The 20,352-nt window shown below is 44.4% G+C and overlaps 1 protein-coding gene across 5 annotated transcripts in view; it reads left to right on the top strand.

Annotated features, from left to right (window-relative positions):
- The window catches only part of LOC119507198, a 308,269-nt gene extending 292,039 nt beyond the window's left edge, over positions 1–16,230 (top strand). For 4 of the 5 annotated variants that reach the window (XM_037800319.1, XM_037800320.1, XM_037800317.1 and 1 more), the window contains 3 exons: positions 9,808–9,963; positions 11,793–11,868; positions 15,096–16,230. In XM_037800319.1, coding sequence (XP_037656247.1) covers positions 9,957–9,963; positions 11,793–11,868; positions 15,096–15,642 — 630 coding nt within the window. In that variant the 5' untranslated portion in view covers positions 9,808–9,956 and the 3' untranslated portion in view covers positions 15,643–16,230. Of the gene's footprint in view, positions 1–9,807; positions 9,964–11,761; positions 11,869–15,095 lie in introns of all 5 variants that reach the window. The other variant, XM_037800321.1, reaches the window with a different exon arrangement.
- The last annotated feature ends 4,122 nt before the right edge of the window (positions 16,231–20,352 follow it).

Here is a 20,352-nt window from a genome sequence, read left to right as displayed (position 1 = left end):
TTATACATTTTATACTATGCATTTAAAAATATTATCCCAAAAAGGGGTCCTTAGATATTGCCATACTGTCAAAAGGATCTGTTGCAAAAAAACAGTTAAGAGTTCTTGTTTTAGAATATCCCAGCAGACATAAAGTTTGGCCTGGGAGCTTGAGCTTACAAGGTGTGTTAGTTAGGGTTCTCTAGGGAAACAGAAACAGGGGATATCTATAAATATGAGATTTTATAAAAGTTTCTCATGCAACTGTGGGGATGCACAAGTCCAAATTCCATGAGGCAAGAAGCAGGAGTCCAAATTCTGTAGGGCAGGAAGCAGGAGTCCAAATTCTGTAGGGCAGACAGCAAGCTGGCAACTCTGATGAAGATCTTTGATGAACACCCCAGGAGAGGCTGGCTGCTGAAGAAGAAGTGAAAGTTCTCTCTCTTCTCCCTTAAAAGTCTTCAACTGATTGGATTCAATCCAAGTGATTGAATTCTCTCATTGTGAAAGGCAAACTTTCATTGATGTACTCAGCCAGAGATGCAATCAATTGACTGATGATTTAATAAACCAGCCTTCTGGTATATTAACCAGCCACAAATGTCCTTGCAGTAACAGTTAGGCCAGTGCTTGCTTGACCAGACACCTGGGCACCATCACCTGGCCAAGCTGACACATGTACCTAACCATCACAGTCCACCCCTGTCAACATGGCAGTTATACACATCACCTTAAACCATACTTAATCTCTAAATAGAACATAATAACAGACATATATTTCACTTAACAATACTCAGCTGTCCTGTGTACAACTGGAAATGCACTAAATCTCTCCAGAATAGGCTGCAAATCCTTGGGTAACATTCACTCTTAAACTTGATATCCTATAACTGAAATACTATGAAATGAACAATACAACTTATGTCATATGCTAAGGGGATAAGAAAGAGAAGAAAACAAATATATTTGCTTTATGGACAAATACAAGCATACTCATAACAAAACAAGGAGGAAATATTCATGCCATCTAATCCTCATTTCTGTAACTGGTCACATGATCATAGTTCATATTTATCAATACCTTCTTCCACTACCCATCCCATGTTTCCTTTACCCTCAGCAAGCACTTCAGCTGGCAGTGGTTCTCTGCCTGGTGGGGTGACCCAAACCTTCATTCCTGAAGTTTCTTAGCCATGGGTAGTCCTGAATGGATTGGGTTGTTGCAGTTTTCCATTGACTTTAATCACAGGGCATGGTAGTACTAAGAGATGCCCCAGGGGAGAGAGGAGATAAGATGATGGCATAGAGAGGAATGAAATACTATCAGTCCCCCCTGGAACAATTCATAAATGACCAAAAAACTAGTAAATAACCTGGAATAACTGTGGGGAGACAAACGTGACTGTCCACTCATCATCCACCAACCTGAATTGGGAGGAATGCCTGAGATCGCAGCATAAAATCTGTAAGTAAAAGCTGCGGACCCGCACTGAGAGCTGAGAGCCAAGAGCCCCTCCCTCACGGAAGCCTCGCGGTGCTAGAGCAGCACTCTCTCAGCTCAGCTCCAACTGGGGTTTTAATGTTAACTGCTCAATACAGACAGCGAATCCCCAATAAGCAGACAGAGGCTTTTGGTGACAACTGACCTTGGGAGAGTCAGGGGACATATCTGTCTCAGGACAGGGAACACAGAGGATCAGGTGCTATCTCTGGCCTATGGGTGAATCTGGGAGCTTTCTGTCCCTTTCTCTCTCTGTGGAGAAAGCCTCAGCAGTTTTCAGCCCGCAGTGCTTTGTGGTAAAGAAAGCCTCAGCCATTTTTAAATCACAGCACTTTGACCAGCAGAGTCAGAGAAACAAAGAATTTATTGATATGCAGATGACATCTCTGGAGGGGGCATAGCTTCCCAAGAGGAAAGGGAGGGGCCCAGATCCACTGCCTGCCTTACTGGAATCAGACACCAAAGCCTGGGGGAGGAGAGCGACGGGCCACACCCCCTTACACCACTGATGACAGGCTGATAGGTGCACCTGCCAGGCAGAAAAGCACAGGGTGTGTCAATCCTCTAAGAAAAACCATCAGGGAAACAAGATACTGAATATTTCTCTTTCTGTGACCTGAGCTTGTTCTCATCTGGGAAAACCTGATTGGGGTGGTCTAGGAGGTCAGATGCCTAGACAACATAAAACTACAACCTACATTAAGAAAAATGAAGTTATGGCCCAGTCAAAGGAACAAATGTACACTTCAACTGAGATACAGAAATTTAAACAACTAATGCTAAATCAATTCAAAAAGTTAAGAGAAGATTTGGCAAAAGAGATAAAGGCTATAAAGAAAACACTGGGCATACATAAGGCAGAAATTGAAAGTTCAAAAAAACAACTAGCAGAATCTATGGAAATGAAAGGCACAACACAAGAGATGAAAGACACAATGGAAACATACAACAGCAGATCTCAAGAGGCAGAAGAAAACACTCAGGAACTGGAGAACAAAACACCTGAAAGCCTACACGCAAAGGAGCAGATGGAGAAAAGAATGAAAAAATATGAGCAACGTTTCCAGGGACTTAAGGACAAAACAAAGTATAAGAATCTATGTATCATTGGTGTCCCAGAAGGAAAAGAGAAGGGAAAAGGGGCAGAAGCAATAATAGAGGAAATAATTAATGAAAATTTCCCATCTCTTATGAAAGACATAAAATTACAGATCCAAGAAGCACAGCATACTCCAAACAGAATCGATCTGAATAGGTCTATGCCAAGAAACTCAATAATCAGATTATCAAAGGTCAAAGCCAAAGAGAGAATTCTGAAAGCAGCAAGAGAAAAGCGATCCATCACGTACAGAGGAAGCTTAATAAGACTATGTGCGGATCTCTCAGCAGAAACCATGGAGGCAAGAAGGAAGTGGTGTGATATATTTAAGATACTGAAAGAGAAAAACTGCCAACCAAGAATCCTATATCCAGCGAAGCTGTCCTTCAAATATGAGGGAGAGCTCAAAATATTTTCTGACAAACAAACAATGAGAGACTTTGTGAACAAGACATCCACCCTGCAGGAAATACTAAAGGGAGCACTAAAGAGTGATAGAAGACAGGAGTGAGTGGTTTGGAACACAATTTTGGGAGATGGTAGCACAGCAATGTAAGTACACTGAACAGATAACTATGAATACGGTTGAGAGAGGAAGATTGGGAGCATGTGAGACATCAGAAGAAAGAAGGAAAGATAAGGACTGGGACTGTGTAACTCGGTGAAATCTAGAGTGTTCAACAATTGTGATAAAATGTACAAATATGTTCTTTCATGGGGGAGAACAAGCAAATGTCAATTTTGCAAGGTGTTAAAAATGGGGAGGCATTGGGGGAGGGATGCAATCAGCATAAACTAGAGACTGTAACTAACAGAATCATTGTATTATGCTTCCTTTAATGTAACAAAGGCGATATACCAAGGTAAATGCAGGTAAGAGTGGGGGATAGGGGAGGCGTATTAGACAATTGACATTGGTGGTGTTATCTCTTTACTCTACTTTGATTTAAGATTCTCTTTCCTTTTGCTGCTTCCTAGCTGTCATTTTTTTCCTCTTTCTTTTTTTGTTTTCTTTTGCCTCTCTACCTTCTTTGACTCTCCCTCCAGCCTTGTGGAAGAAATGTAGATGCCCTTATATAGATAGTGGTGAGGGTGGTGAACACATAAATATGTGACCATACAGAGAACCATCAATTGTTTACTTAAGATGGAGTGTATGGCATGTGTACAAAACCATCTTTAAAAAAAAATGGGTTGATGACTAAACTTTGAGGGCAATATACTGAGTGAAATAAGCCAAACACGTAAGGACAAATATTGCAGGGTCTCACTGATAGGAACTAATTATAATATGAAAACTCATAGACATGAAATATAAGGTACCAAGATATAAGACAAGGCTAAAGAATGGGGAGCGGTTGCTTAGTATGAGCAGAATGCTCAACTAGGATGAACTCAAATGTTTGGAAATGAACAGAGGTGTCAGTAGCAAGATGTGAGAATAACTAACAGTGCTGAATGGTGCATGAATGAGGTAGAAAGGGGAAGCTCAGAGTCATATATATCACCGGAAGGAAACTTGGAGGTCAAAAGATGGGAATGTATAAAACTGAATCCTATGATGGGCAATGTCCATGATTAACTGTACAAATATTAGAAATCTCTTCCATGAACTAGAACAAATGTATGCCACTACAACTAGAGGTTAATAATAGAGGGGCATATAGGGAAAAATATATATCTATTGCAAACTATATACTACAGTTAGTAGTATTTCAACATTCTTTCATAAACAGTAACAAATGTACTATACCAACACTATGAGTCAACAATTGAGGGGGGTTGGTTAGGGATATAGGAGGATTCAAGTTTCCTTTCTTTCTTTTTTCATCTTTTCCTTTATTTCTTGCTGGAGTAATGAACAGTTTCTAAAAATTGAACAAAAATTAATTGCAGTGATGGATGCACAGCTGTATGAGGGTACCGGGGGCAACTGATTATACACTTTGGATCTTTGGATAATTGTATGGTTTGTGAACAAATTCAATAAAAATTAAAAAACAATGCAAAGTTTGAAAAAAAAAAAAAAAAGATGCCCCAGGGGATTTCCTGTATTCCAGGAAAATTCTTCTTTACCTCCATTGTGTAGTTGCAGTGCTATTTCCCCTTTATAGTGAGGATCAATCACCCCAGTCAGAGAGTAATCCCCTTCCTTGCCTGTTGATTCAGAGGCATGAGAAACCCAAAGTGACCAGGTGGCAGTCTTAACTTCCAGTTCAATGGAATTATTGTTGTGTCTCCTGGTGGAAGCACTCCTCCTTTTGGAACCAAGACTTGGAGACCAGCAGAGCTTAATGTTGCAGGGACAGGAAGCAAAAATTTTCCTAGTGGATCACTAGGAGTGATAATGAGTAGCAACACTCCCATTTCCACCCTTTGTTTCCTGGATCCACGAATCCTGGCTATGGGAGAAACAGCACCATAGATGGGATGCTGATTCAGAGCATACACAGCCTCCTGGAGAACACTGCCCCAGCCCTGCAAGGTATTGCCACCTAGTTGGTGCCGTAATTGAGTCTTCAACAGGCCATTCCACCATTCTATCAACCCAGCTGCCTCTGGATGATGGGGAACATGGTAAGCCCAGAGAATTCCATGAGCATGTGCCCATTCCCTCACTTCATTTGCTGTGAAGTGGTTTCCTTAGTCAGAAGCAATGCTGTGTGGAATACCATGATGGTGATAAGGCATTCTGTAAGTCCACAGATGGTAGTTTTGGCAGAAGCATTGTGTGCAAGGAAGGCAAACCCATATCCGGAGTATGTGTCTATTCCTATTAAAACAAAACACTTTTCCTTCCATGATGGAAGTGATCCAATGTAATAAACCTGCCACCAGGTAGCAGGCTGATCGCCTCAGGGCATGGTACCATATCGGGGACTGAGTGTGGGGCTCTGCTTCTGGCAGATTGGACACTCAGCAGTGTCTGTGGCCAGGTCAGCCTTGGTGAGTGGAAGTCCATGTTGCTGATCCCATGCATAACCTCCATCCCTACCACCATGACCACTTTCTTCCTGAGATTATTGGACAACTACAGGAGTGGCTGGGGAAAGAGGTTGTCTATTATCCACAGAACAGGTCATCTTATCCAGTTGATTATTAAAATCTTCTTCTGCTGAAGTCACCTTCTGTGAGCACTCACATAGGACACAGATATCTTCATGTTTTTCACCCACTCAAAAAAGTCTATCCACATACCTCTTCCCCAGACTTCTTTGTCACCAATTTTCCAATCATGTTCCTTCCAAGTCTGTGACCATTGAGCCAAACCATTAGCAACAGCCCATGAATCAGTATACAAGCACACCTCTGGCCAGTTCTCCTTCCAAGCAAAATGAACAACCAGATGCACTGCTCAAAGTTCCACCCGCTGGGAGGATTTCCCCTCACCACTGTCCTTCAGGGAGATCCCAGAAAGGAGTTGCAGTGCTGCAGCTGTCCACTTTAGGGTGGTCCCTGCATATCGTGCAGAACTATCCATAAACCAGGCCCAAGTTTTCTCTTCCTCAGTCAAGTGATTGTAAGGAACTCCCCAAGAGACCACAGCCCTGGGCTGGGAAAGAGAAGGTAATGTGGCAGGAGTGGGGGCCATCAGCATTTGCACCACTTCCTCATGTAACTTACCTGCTTGAGCCCTGTCTCATATGTACCATTTCCATTTTATGATGGAGTGCTGCTGTGCATGCCCAACATTTGGCAGGTCGGACTATACCCAGCTCATGATAGGCAACTCAGGTCTCGTGGTAACTTGGTGGCCCATGATTAAGCATTCTGTCTCTTCTAAGGCCCAATAGCAGGCCAAAAGCTGTTTCTTAAAAGGAGAGTAGTTATCTGCAGAGGATGGTAAGGCTTTACTCCAAAATCCTAAGGGCCTGCATTGTGATTCTCCTGTAGGAGCCTGCCAGAGGCTCCAAACAGCATCTCTGTGTGCCACTGACACTTCCAGCACCATTGAGTCAGCTGGATCATAAGGCCCAAGTGGCAGAGCAGCTTGCACAACAGCCTGGGCCTGTCACAGAGCCTCATCTTGTTCCAGTCCCCACTCAAAACCAGAAGCTTTTCTGATCACTCAGTAAATGGGCCAGAGTAGCACACCTAAATGAGGAATATGTTGTTTCCAAAATCCAAAGAGGCTAACCAGGCATTGCGCCTCTTTTTTGATTGTAGGAGGGGCCAGATGCAACAGCTTATCCTTCACCTCAGTAGGGATATCTCATCATGCCCCGCACCACTGGACACCTAGAAATTCTACTGAGGTGGAAGGCCCCTCTATTTTTGTTGAATTTATCTCACATCCTCTGACACACAAATGCCTTACCAAGAAGTCTAGAGTAGTTGCTACTTCTTGCTCACTAGGTCTAATCAACATGATATCATCAATATAATGGATCAATGTGATGTCTTGTGGGAGGGAGAAATGATCAAGTTCCCTGTGGACAATATTATGACAAAGGGCTGGATTGTTGATATACCCCTCAGATAGGACAGTGAAGTTGGCTGACATTACCTGAGGTTGAAATGCCACTATTCAAAAGCTCTGAGCCTTAGTGTCCTTATTTGAAATGCGGGCATTAAAAACATCGATTGCAGCATTGTTTATGAGAATTCACAACATATTTAAAGTGTCTAGCACAGGGTATTATTAACAGATGTTAAAGAGTGTGAACAAATACTAGTCCCCTTTTCTCCTTTCTACCACTTTTCCTGCCCAAGAGAAAAATTACCATGTTGTTCTAAGGTCCATTTCCTTCTGATTGACCGGTATCTAGAACAATGCAGTGTGGAAGAGTGGCTGAAAGCAAAACTTCAGAATCCCACAAAGCTGGATTCAAATCCCAGGTTTGACACTTACTAACAATGATTTTCATTCAAGAAAAGGGGATGTGATAATATAAAGATTAAATGAGATAGTGTAAGCAAAAGTAGCCTAGTGTCCGGTATAGACTGGGTTTTTAATGAATGTTTCCTATTATGATTGTTGTTTTCCACTCTCCAGGACAGTATCTTTGACACTCCTTCTGCATTGGTTTTCCCCTCTCCACCCCTTCCAATTTATAAAGTGTTAAGTCTCCCTTATATAAATAAACCAACGTCTCACTCCCCATGCCCCCCTCGGCTATTACCCTACGTGCCGCCTCTACTTCAGAGCCTAACTTTGTGGTAGGGTTGTCTGTGCTCTTGATCTCTGCTTCCTCTCCTGTTCACTTATTGTTATATGGTTTTGGCTTGCATAGTTCCACCTACAGTTCTCTTGTTAAGATTAACAATAGCCTCCTAAACTCTCCAAATGATGAACGTTTTAGGAACTTTCACCGACTTGATTTTTTATGGCTTTTTACATAGCTGATAATCCTTCCCTCTTGAAATTCTCTCCTGTCTTGTTGGCTTTCTTGGCATGATTCTCTTGCTTCTCCTTCTACCTCTGCCATTGCTTCCTTTCATCTCCTTTGTGGGAGACCATGTGTCCCCAAGATCATAGTTCCAGCCCTCTTCTCTCTCCCCTATAAGCTTTCCCTTAGCAATTACCTCAACCCCATGGTTTCAGCTATTATTTTGACTCCCAAGTCATATAACTCCAACCATGCTTTATGCAATTTGCACAAAGCTATTTAAAATTCTTCAATGGTTTTTCCTTGTCTATAGGATGATGATGTTTAAACTCTTTAGCATGGCCTTCAAAGCCACTCATATGATCCCTGCCCATGCTTCCAGTCTTATTTTCCTACCCTTTTCTCGTATGTAGCTTACTCCCTCATTATACCCAACAAAACAAAACCAAACCAGAAACTTGCAGTCTTTTATATCTAACACCCTTCCTCATGGTTTCAATATGTGTAACAAATTCCCTGCCTCCTCTGCCCCTGCTCAACTTTAAGACTCAACTCCCTCCCTCCCTTTTCAATTAAGTGAAGCCTTCTGGAGACGTGCCCATGGTGGGAGGAATTTGGGGCAAGAAAGATCCTGTTTCTCAAATGCCATGTTTTGTCTATGCATGGAACTGACTCTGGCCCATGGTTCTGGAGTCTATCCATGTAAATGCGATAGAAAAATACTGGCACACGTAACAGTAATAGTAATGGCCATCTCTTTAAAAGTGCCTACTACAGGCCAGACATGATTCCATGTGACGCAGCCTGATTCCAAGCTCGTGCTCTTACCTTCCACTCTCACAGTCTCTCAGACTGAGGTAAGGACGTTTCTGAATCTTTTTCTCTGTCCTTGAGAACATTTCCTGACCCTTATTCCAATCCCCATGTGAAAAGTTTCAGGGCCTAAGAAATAAGCTGAGACCGGAGCTCCTTTGTGATCCCATTCATGGTAAGCTAAAGCGAAATATGATCATTTCACAGTATTAGAGACTGGAAAGAGATTCTGATTTTGGAAGAACAATTTTGTAAAATGGATTTGTATGCATAACAGCCATTGCGGTTGGCGATAGTGGAGTCAGTGACTAATAAAAATGTCATTTCCTGTGATTTTTATAAATTACAGTAAATATGCCAGTAATCAGCCACATTAGCTGCTGAAACACAGGCAGCCATCTGGAGTAGAGACCAGGGGACCTTGCTGAAGCCTCAAGAGGTAGACCCCACAGGTGCAAATTGACACCTAGGAAAACAGTGGTTAATCCATTCTAGGATTTGGAGAAGGAGAAAAGTGTTAAAATAAATGTATGTCAAGCAGACAAATTTGGACTTCTCTAAGAGGATCTGTCAAGTCAAGCAAGAAATAGCTATAAATTACTCATAATAGTAAAAATCTTGTCATTTATAACCTTTAAAGTAATGGGCTCATTTAACACATCAACTCATAGATCATAATCTAGGGTGAGTCAGTCTGGGCATTTGTTTCACTTTTAATGTGTAGAATCCAGGGCAAACTATGCACAATCTGCAAAAGACACCACCCGTTCTATCAGCTTTTGAAGCCATAGAATGAACCAGATAGAAAACTGCTCAGCCTCGGGGTGATGAATGTGTCGAGATATGAAGATCCTTTCTGTTCCTATAAAGAAAATTAAAATGTGATTAGAAATGTCATGTCTTAGGTAGTCTCATAATGAATAAATCCAAGCATTATTCTGTTTATTTGTTTTACTTAGAAGCTATTTGAAGTCATTGGAGCTGAAAGTATGTTTCAACATGCCAAGCGTATTTACCATATCTTGTAATCATCTTGCTTACCATTTCACAGGCAAACAATAATTGGAGTTCTGTGTTTATTTCAGATACATCAATGTTGCACTGCCTACAGCTAAGAAATCATGGCTCAGAGACATTTTTTTCACAAGGCTAAATATCTCCACCAAAGTAGTCCACGAGTGTGATCCGGAAAGACGAACGCCCAAAATGATGCTCTAAATTGTTTGAAAATTCAATGGGAAGTAGGTATTTACGGAAGAGATGCTTAATGGAGTTTGCATGCACTGGATAAATATTTGCTTATTAATTGATATAGAGTGGGGGGAAATGTTCTGGAGAAAAGGAACGAAGCAAAGAACAGAGCCCACAACAAATTAACCACTCGCTTTAGTGAGAAGAAGCCCCAACAGTGGCAGTTGACGGTATATTTCACATTCAAACATAATTTGACATCATGGCTTACAAGGAAAGACAGAGTTGGTCTCCAGAAAGACACTAATGCACTTACATTTATATCTGTCTTCCCTTAATCTTCTCCCTGATATCTCTACACCTCTATGTTTTCTGAACATGTAGGTTCAACAGCGCTTGATTCTGGTAGGAGTAAGAACTGCTGTGCTGCTACTGCTTGTATGATTCAGACACCATGTGTGTGCACGTGAGCATGTACACACACACACACACACACACACACACACACACACACACACACACGTGCTGCCCAGCCTCAAAAAAGCCTGGGTATGATAGTGGCCATATTTAAAATATCTAGATCTGTTGACTTAGGCAACTTTTCCCTTCCTGTATGTTTTTCCATATTCTGCCATCATATACTTCTAGAGGAGTGAAAATTAGACCTTGTGTCCGAGTATATCAACATAAGCTAATTTAAAAAGAAGACACTGAATATAATTTCAAAACGAAATTCACAATTTTAAAATTAGCTTCACCTAGTAACCAGTTTAATTGGTTCCTTGAATTTAATGGTTACTTTTGAAATAATTATTTATCTTTCTGAACTTGTTTTCAAAATAATGATTAGTATTCATGATTGATTAATGATCATACATGTGGGTAAGAAGAGGTAATTGATGGTGAATATAGGAGCATGTATACAGAGAGAGTTTAGGCACTATTCAGCCCATTTAGGTAAAAATCCTGTAATTCAAGGATAAAAACTGATTCTGGGAACCAAAGTATCCAAATTAATCACCTCCACTGTGGAGGATGAAAGCCAAAACTAAAGCAAAACAAACCCTAAGTTATTCGATTTAATTTGGCAGGCACCAAATATATATATGGATGTGTGTGTATTAGTGAAGTAACATGGATTTTTAGCATCTGCAAATATCAAATACAGTGGAGAACTGAGGTTCTTTCTCTAGCCTAGGTGATTTTTAGAAATGCCCACAACCTATATGTTTTGCCTCAATTTCTATGTTATTACCAATGAAATATTTGTATTTTTGCTTTTTCTTTCTTTATTTGGTGAATTAAATGGGTAATTTTCTCAATGCCACATTTTAAAAATATGCATAACCGTAGAGTATGTGTTGCATTGTTGACTACATACAATTGTTGACACATCTGTTAATTTAAAACAAAGTTAATTTCTATAAAATAATGGGTAATTTTGAAAATGTTTTGAGTGAAATGTTATAAACTCATTATTTGACTAACTCAGCTATACATCTTGCATTTTTTTATTCTAAGAGACACATTTTAAAATATTTTTATTATCTCTGGAATCTAAATGCACCATTACCATTAGTGACAACTTATAATTGGAAAAGATTTTCTTTCTTAGCGAAATGTAAAACAAAAATGTGTCTTAAGATAAATGGCATCTTAGACTTGTTGAGAGAGAATATATATGTGTGGTGGTAGTGGAGACAGACCTGGATAACCTATAGGTTATGTAATTTCTTGTCCACATGGTCCCAGGTGAAGTAAATCATTTGTGTCCCTAATACTTTTTTATGTCAGCATTATAAATTATGTCTCCAAACTTCAGCATGTTTCTTTTTAACCCTGCAATAGGTGGCTCATACTGATTTGCAAATTTTAACAGATGGTTCCCATTGCCTTGTCCATCATCAACTAAAAAAGCTGCAAATGAAATCTCTAGAAGACTCTCAAAGGATGAAGTAAGTACCAATTGGTACCAAAGCTGATGGTGAGTCAGAAAAAAGAAAAACCACAGTTAGTACTACTGAATGGGATTTAATAAATATTTTAAATTTTAAGACGAGCATGCAAACTTGAGGCAAACTACTGTAATTTGTAATTGTTCTCTGGAAACTTTACAAGACAATCGTAAAGCAGAAAAGTCTTTGCCACTTACCCATCAACCGTGCCATGTGAATATTTTCAGCCTGAATTTTTCTCTCAAAGCAAGAAGTCTTAGAGAGGACTGGGAGCCAATTTAAAATATTAAGTCAGTCTAGGTGGTATGGGGACAGTGGAGGGAAGAGAAAGAATACATTTATATTTTAAATTTTTAAATGATAAGGATTTCAGAAGAGAAAAAGAGTCATATTGGTACTATGCTAGCACACCTGCTCATAACAACCAGCACATGGGCATGTGGGACACACAAAGACATATGAACACATACATATAGTGAATATCTACATTCATATTTTTTTTCTGGCAGAAATGTCATTTAATGACTGAGATTGATATTGTTTCACTTCCAGCCCTCTGCTCTTTACCTCATTTCATTCTTCCTAGGATGATTGCCTCACCATCCTATATGCCCAATTTAAAGGGAATTACCTATTCAATTATTTGTTTCTTATCAACTGATGTTACACTACAAGGATCTGCATTGAAAGGACACAAAGAAAGAGCAAGTCATGGCACATCGCCAAATAAAAGAGTAATGTTCTGGTGAATTTAGCCTAAATAATTTACTGCTATATAAAAGTGGAAAAGTGGAAGGTGAACCCTTTGACCAATAAATCTTTCCTGCCCATGAAACCCTTATCTTGTCCCCTCCAATATATTCCACACTAAGAAGCCATCATCATTGGCTCTGGTTTGTTATTTGTAAACCTTGATCTTCTGCACTCGGTGTCCTAACTATGGATAATTAGCATCAGTTTATCACACTTCTGCATATTTTCTCTTCTCTCCAAACATGCATGCTTCTATTGGCTGCCATTCTGCCACAGAAGATTATGGAGACAGATTGCAGAGAATGAATGTGCTAAACGAGATTAGGAAGGAATAGAAATAGCAACTTGGCCAATAAATTCCTCGTGAGAGCCTTATCATACAATTACACGTTGACTTGTTTCACACTCTCCCAGCCTCTTAATCCAACACCCCCACCAAGAATAAAATTTCACTAATTTCTGAGTTACTGAATATCCTCCTGACTTGTCACTGAGAATGGTTGGAAGAAGAAACTGCTGAAAACAGCACACCAAACTTTATAGCAGAAAAGTAAACTTTAAAGGCCAAAATATGTGATAGGAATTTGGGATGTTTAAAACATTTAGCACCTACAAATGAATGCAAGAAGTCTTGGCATAGAGTGATGTTTGACTTTTCTTTGAGTACCAAATTCCCTCATTGCACCACCTTTTGGAATCCAGAACTGTATGGAAGGGAGATTGCCTCCCTCTTAACAGAGCTATCTGACATGTTTAAAAATGGGAGAAAAAAATCTACTTATCTTCTTACTAATTATTTTTACAGATAACAGTCATGATGCCCCTCAGTAATTCTGGGCAAATCAGCCGACCTCTCTAACCACAGTCTCCTCCGTGCTCAAACAGCTATTTAACACCCACAGCCCCTCCCAGCACTAACATTCTACAGCGTCCTATACAAGTTAATATATATATAAAAGAAAATTCTTGCCCACACCTTGTCTCCTAAGAGTGTAACCCAGAACACTTGAATAGGGCATCCGCAGGGGGAGCTCTCTTCTTGTTCCTATCCGCCTGTTAATCGTTCTTCTCTCCAGGGCTTTATAATAAGTTAGGTATTTAAAGAGGCCCATTAAGTCTTTCAATCCACTAGGAGACTATTTATAGCACAGAGCAGCAGTAAGGCATTCTGGTGCACCCACAAAAGCAAGGCACTGCGGTCAGGAAAAACTGCAGGACTGAGGTGATGTTTACTGGAAAGAATGGAAATCCAGATTAAATCTTTAAAATGATATATCTGTGCTTGCAGGAAAAGGAAAGACTTCCAATTTAGCGGGAGGAACTAATTTGCTAAAGAAATTCACAGCCATTGTAAAGAGAGGTCTTACATATAGATCATAACATTGCCATCACTTTCTTTTCTCCAAGCGATGTCTATTAGAACTCACTGAAAAAAGGGCATCATGCAAAATAAGAATTCAGAAGACCTCTTTCCAGGCTCTGAGTTCAGAGATAACCAGATGGCATTCATTCATCAAATATGTATTGTCTTGTCTACTATATGCCAAGCACTTTCTAAGATCTTGGGATATCAGCAAAACAAAGAAAGATCCCTGCCCTGGAGGAGCTTACAGTTAAGACGGTGATGATTAAGGTCTTGAAATTAAGTATGAATTTGCTGGCTTATCTTCTATTGGCTGCCAAGGATCCCCACCCCCCCCCACTTTTTTTTTGGGGGGGGGGGAGAATGCCCAGCCTGGAAATTGGAAGAGAGGGTACAGTGTACAAGAGACAGGGACCAAAGGACCTGTAAGGAAGCACTGGAAAGTCTGACTAGACTCTTGCTAGGAAATGAGAATTGAAGAATGCCTGTGCTCAAACCCAAGCCTTGGAGTACTCAATACCTGGTCAGGAAAACACACACACACACACAGCTGTCAGAGAGAGTCTAACTTCTGTACATCCTTTTCTCTTTCAAAGCCAATGAACCCCAATGTACCTGCATTTTTAGTGGAATTGGTCATGCTGAATAGGGGTGGGGAGTTAGTGAGGGGATAGGGCTGGTTTCTTGCTGTTTGCTAGAGGAAATATTTTTGGGCTTTGTAGCTTTCATTTGGGAGATTCTTAGGTTTGGCTTCATCTAACTCCTCCACCCAAGCAAGGCACAGCTGCTAAGATATCCCTAGGCTAGCGGCTCAAAGGCAAAATTCGTGTTTGGAACCCAGTTCAGCATTTTCAGGTAGAGGAACCAACACGAGGTTGATGTGAAGACCCTCCGCCTAGAAGAGAGGGCAGAAAATGTGAAATCATATCATATGAAGAGTTATTAATAACTGTCCTTCCCTCCCCTATTTTATATTTCCTGAATTGGTGAGCTATGTTAAGGGGCCGGGGGTGGGGGGGAGAGTGGGAGGGAGCCGTTTGCCATTAATCTGGGAACAAACTGCTAACCTCGGTGACTGGTATTTTAGCTTTTCTTTTCTCACTTTTCTTAGTGTGGGGAAAGCAGTAAAGCTTGTGTGGACTGATTGTGAGGGGCTCTGCTGGAATTTGGCAGCGCAGAGGCTTGGAGAGCAACCCCATGCTGGCTCCTATTCAGCGGGCCAGTTTTCCTCGAGCTTTGGAAGTTTCACTCAGCCGTGCACTCAATGGCTTCACAAAGCTGATTACAAGCTTCAGCGCATTCCTGAAGGAGCCAAAAGCGACGCAGGTGCAAACGAGCCGAGGGAGCCCCTTATCCCGGTGACAGAATGGGACAAGCTGGGAAAGACTTGGACCACACAAATCCAAGGCTCACCAGGCAGCAGAAAGCCTGTCTTGGGAACTGGGGGTCATTATCCGCTCTATTCAGCAGGGGCCCGGGCAGCCACAGCGGCGGCGGCGGCGGTGGCCGAGGCGGTGGCTGCTGCACGTACAGCCCGGGAACACTTCGGGCCCCGGGGAGTCCAGCCCGAAGCGGGGACTGCCACCGCCAGTGCCCGCGCTTGCAGCAGTTGGGGACCCAACCGCGATTCGGCGGCTGGGCCGGGGGCGCTGGGGTGATGGATTTGCACGCTTCCACCTACAGCTTCAATGCAATACATGCTCAGACGAGCCCATGTCAAAAACAGTAGTGACATGGGAAGAATAAGCGTGGGAGAAGCGTGGATCAGGCGACACCGACCGGTCCCCGCCCCAGCCGCTCTCCCAGGCCACCGCCACCTAGTTCAGAGGCCGGGTCTGCCCTCCCCTCCAGGCCGCCTTTCCCACTTGTCTCCTTTCCCGCGTTGGTAGCGGGGGTACCGGGGAAGAGCGACCCCTCCGCAATGCGCCCCCCATCTTCACGCCGCGGGTGCAGGGGGGTGTGGCAGGAGGGAGCGGGGAGGGGGTCCCCCAGCGGCGGGGAGGCCCGAGGCCCCCGCGGGTTCTGCGTCAGGAGTTAGGAGCACGGGTTGCGGGGGCTGATCCGAGACTTCCTTTGAACCGCGTTCGTGGCAAAGGCTGCCGCCTTTGGAGAGGAGGCGGCCCTTCCCCTCCCGGAGTAATTAATTATGTCCCTTCCTCGCTCTCCAAGACCGAAAACTAGGGCATGTGGGCGGCGAAGAGAGAAAAGGGCAGCGCTGTGGAGAGCGAGCCGAAGGGCGGGTTGGCGAGCGGCGGGAGACGTGGGGGTGCGGGAGGGCAGCGGGGAGGTGCGGGGGACCTGGAGCGCCGTGCGCCGGGGGACCACCGATCGCCCCCTGGACGGGGGTGGGGAGCGGCCCGCGCGGTGTTGCCTATTCGGGCCGGGGCTGGAGGTTCCCCGGGGCCGAGCCTCCCCGGCCCGCAGTCTGGCCGGGGGCCGCCCCCGCGCCCCCCGCGCCGCCCGCGCCCGCCGCGTGCTGGGCTTGGCTGTGCGGGCCGAAGTCCGAGCGGCCGCCGGGGAGGCTCGGCGCGTAGAGGCGCGGGCGACCGGCGGGAAGGTGCCGCGCGCGCTGACGCTCTTTTGTCTGATAACTAATTCGAGTTAATGCGATCTTTATGTAAAGCTAACAGCGGATAATTGTCTATTTTCTCGCCAACAATCTCCATCACAGTCACTTATCTGGAAACCTGCGGCTGTATTAATCGTTATATTCCCCGAGATGAGCATGGCTACCATCCGCAGTAAACGCGGGGTTCGGAGGAGACGGAAACACATTCCCGCCGCGCTCAGGTTGCGGCGTGCGGGGTCAGGCCCGCCGGTGGCGGGACGTTAGAACCGGCACTTGCTACTTCCCGCAACCGGGTGTGCTCTAGTCGTTATGTGCCCGTGGGCGGGAGGTGGCGGGGGGTGGGGGCTGCCTTCTCAATGATTTGAGTTTTCTCCTGTGGGTGGTGAGTGGGTGGAGGAGACCGAGAAGGTTAGAAAGAAGGCTGTGCGGGGGCTACTGGAGGGGGGTCGCAGCCACGGGTCTGGGTCCAGTCTGGGCAGGTCCTCCGCACGTCGCAGCGAGACCCCCGGCTCCACGCGGCCCTGTAGTTATCGATACCGGAATTAAGTGAGAACTAATGTGACACCTGTTAGAAATAATGACACCCCCCCCAAACCTGCCTTTTTTTTTTTTTTTTTTTTTTGCGGTGGACAAGGTCCCCCCTCCTTTCCTCCCGCTTCCTTCAGCTTCATCCTTGCCCCACCCACTCTGTCCCCTCCCTAGGTCCCTCCCCCAACAGGCCCCCTCCTCCAGGATCCCGGTATTTGCAAATTATTGGCAATATTTACACTAACTGTGATTGAAATACCCGAGAGAGAAAACATTGGTTGTGGAAATATGTTCCCATCCCCATCAGTTCTCTTACTGTTAGGTGCTAAGAAATGATAGCAAATGGTATTGAAACCTCTCTGGGGAAAAGTTACTTGTATTACAAAGATTTTGGTTTTTTGAGCTGAAGTCAAAACACCAGTGTCAAATGAAAGTCATTTTGGTGGTGGTGATGGTAGTGGTGGTGGTGGCGTGTGTACGTGTGTGCTGCTTCATTGTCTGTAATAAGTGGAAAACAATTTATTTTTGAAACTCAGTACTGCCTTTGGCTGGTTACTTGGAAGTAAACCATTTTGACTCCATTTACTCCTAAAACTTGGATTTGCCACCCAAGGGATCACCACTGCAACTTTTCAAAAAGGTTTTTCTGGAAAATAGCACACTCAGAGTCAATTCATAGCACAGTTTTTTGGCCACAGAAAATGAAATTATTTATTTCCCTTTTCATAGGATAGCTGGTAAACTTCTAAGCCCGAAAGAATGCAAATGCCATAAATTATTGGCTTCGTACATAAAGGAGGAGTCTAAATTACTCCAAAAATGGGGCATTGTAAATTCTTGTTGAAATCCTTGAGTCCTGAATTTCCCCCTCATGCAACTGATGAGGTCTTTAAGAGCAAACAAGTAAATCAAACGTCGAAGGTCAACAAACCAAAGCTCTTGCTGAGGTTCCCAGGGTTGCTTTTTCTTGGGGCATTTGAGAATCATCCCATTTCATCTCTCACCTGATTCTTGTCATCTCTGCCATCTTGAAGTGATCTGTGAACAATACTGGTCCCTCGGACAGACCAGGCTGGTCAATCAGGCAGAACAGACTATGCAAATGGAGCGGAGAGGCGAAGCGCGGAGAACACTGGCGCCCATTGTCTTGGGCATTTCAAAGCGCGGAGCAGCTGCAGCAGACTTGTCGCCTCGGACCTTCGGTTGCCACACTAATGTCATCATTGCAAAACATCAGATTTTGAAAACTATGCAATCTGAATTCATTAGCAGTCTCCTCTGCAAGGATTTCTCTTCTCCATGACAAGTTTCAAAGTCCAGATCCTCTTCTGTTGATGGGGGTGGGAAAAGGAGATGGAGGGGAGGAGGCGGGAATGAGGAAGGGGAAATAGTTTTGCAAATGACAACAGCTGATCGATCCATAATTTCCTCTTTCTGGTGTATTCACAAAGTTTAAAAAACGTCCTTGGGCTTTGGAGCATGGACGTCTGATTCACACGACCCTGAGATTTCGATGTTTTCCCGTTTGGCTTTACAGTTTCTCAAAAGTATTGCTTGCGAGTTTAAGTTAACAGAAGGAAATCAAGGTATCTAGTGGAATAGATGGGGGATTAACAAAACACTATATTTTGTTTTAATGATAGCGCCAGTGAGTAACTGTTTTTGAAGTTTTTTTTTCTTTTAGGTTGACTTCAAAACACTGTATTAGAGCAACTGTCCTCCCCAAGACACATAAGTTAGTTAAGACAATGTTATTCAGCAGCGTCATTACAAAACAGCCTATAAACTTTGAATCCCTAGAATGAAACTGCGTCTTAATTATTTACCTAATTGCTTCCACTCTCAATTGTTGAGATTACCTATGCTTCTGTCTATATATCGCCTCAGTCTCCATCCCCACCCCCAACTCCTGGGTGACTTCGTTTCTCTAGAACCACAATGGCCCCGGGAAAACCAACTTGTCTGCGGGCGGCAGCGGTCCGGCGTGTGGCTGCTGAGCACGTGGAGCAGCGAACGAGTGATCCCCCCGCGCCGGTCGGGGCGCCCCGGGTCCGGGCCCGACCGTCACCCGCTCGCGCCGGAACCTCGGGGACACGTGGCGCGGCAGTCAGGGCAGTCAGGTCTTGAGGGAGCCGGGGGGGTCCGCAGGGCTTTGTTTTCCCAAATTTCTGTAAGACTCAAAGGTATGAGAGGCCTGGGCGCCAGCGAGGGCAGCTTCCCCCACCTAACAGGCTTGCTTGCTCCTCTAGGCCTCTCGATCTGCGTTCAAGTGTCCTTCTGATTCTTCACAGGATTCTGTGCCACCATCCTCTTCCTAGCTCGCCCGTGGGCTGGAAAGATTGCTCCTGGGAAAAGAAGTCCTCACTGAGAAAGCCACCAGGCCAGTTCGTAGCCGGGAGCTGTGAAGAATTGGACGCCGAGGCCAAAGGCCGCGGAAGCGGCTGGTTCTCCCCTGCGCGCCCGCGGCCTCCCCTGGGACGCCTTGGTCTCCCCTGCGCGCCTCGCAGCGCGGCCTCTCTTGGACCCTCGTACAGACCCGGGAGACGCCGAAGCCACCGGTGTCTTCCCAGTTCTTGACAAACTGAGAGCGTGGGATTTGGAAGGAGACGACAACCAAATAATGTTTCTGTAAACCCAACAAGGAGCACAGGGAAACAAATGGAGAAAATGCCCCATAAGTTGGGTCTTGTTTGGTTGGGGGCGGGGGTAAGGGCGGAGACCGCGATCGCGACCCAGGGAAAAGTTACTGGGGGTGGGGAGGTGTGGCTCTTGGTAAATGTAGACACCTTTGAGACAATTGAACTGGAACTCGCTTTTTCCTCCCCCGAAAATTGTGTGATTCGGGTCTCGAGTCTCGGGAGTCACAGATCAGCCTCTGTGGTGGCCTTTCCCGGACGCTCCAGCGTCCTCCAGGCTCCGGCTGGCCCAGCAGTGGCACAGGCGCAGGGCTGAAGCCACAGGCATGCTTTCTGGGGAGCTGAGGCAGGGAGGATAATTTTAAGTTCCGTGGGGACAGAGGTTTTGCCAGTTGGGCTGATTCGCCCAGATCGCTCCAGGGTGTAGACGGGGTCTGGTCCATTAGGGGTATCCAAAATATGTTCGCTGAAGGAACGAAGGGGCCCTCGCCGTGGGTGGAGTTGTTGACAGGAGTTTCGGATCTCAGGTAGGGCCTCTACCCCCACAGCGAAGCGCTTTCCAGTCCTGCGTACTCGGGTTCCAGGTCAGCATCAGCGCCCTGGAGCTGGTAACACTTAACCTTGCCCAAGCCTCT

This window comes from Choloepus didactylus, chromosome 12, assembly GCF_015220235.1.
Source record: "Choloepus didactylus isolate mChoDid1 chromosome 12, mChoDid1.pri, whole genome shotgun sequence".
Classification (NCBI taxonomy): domain Eukaryota; kingdom Metazoa; phylum Chordata; class Mammalia; order Pilosa; family Megalonychidae; genus Choloepus; species Choloepus didactylus.
This window is presented reverse-complemented; position numbering and strand designations above follow the sequence as displayed.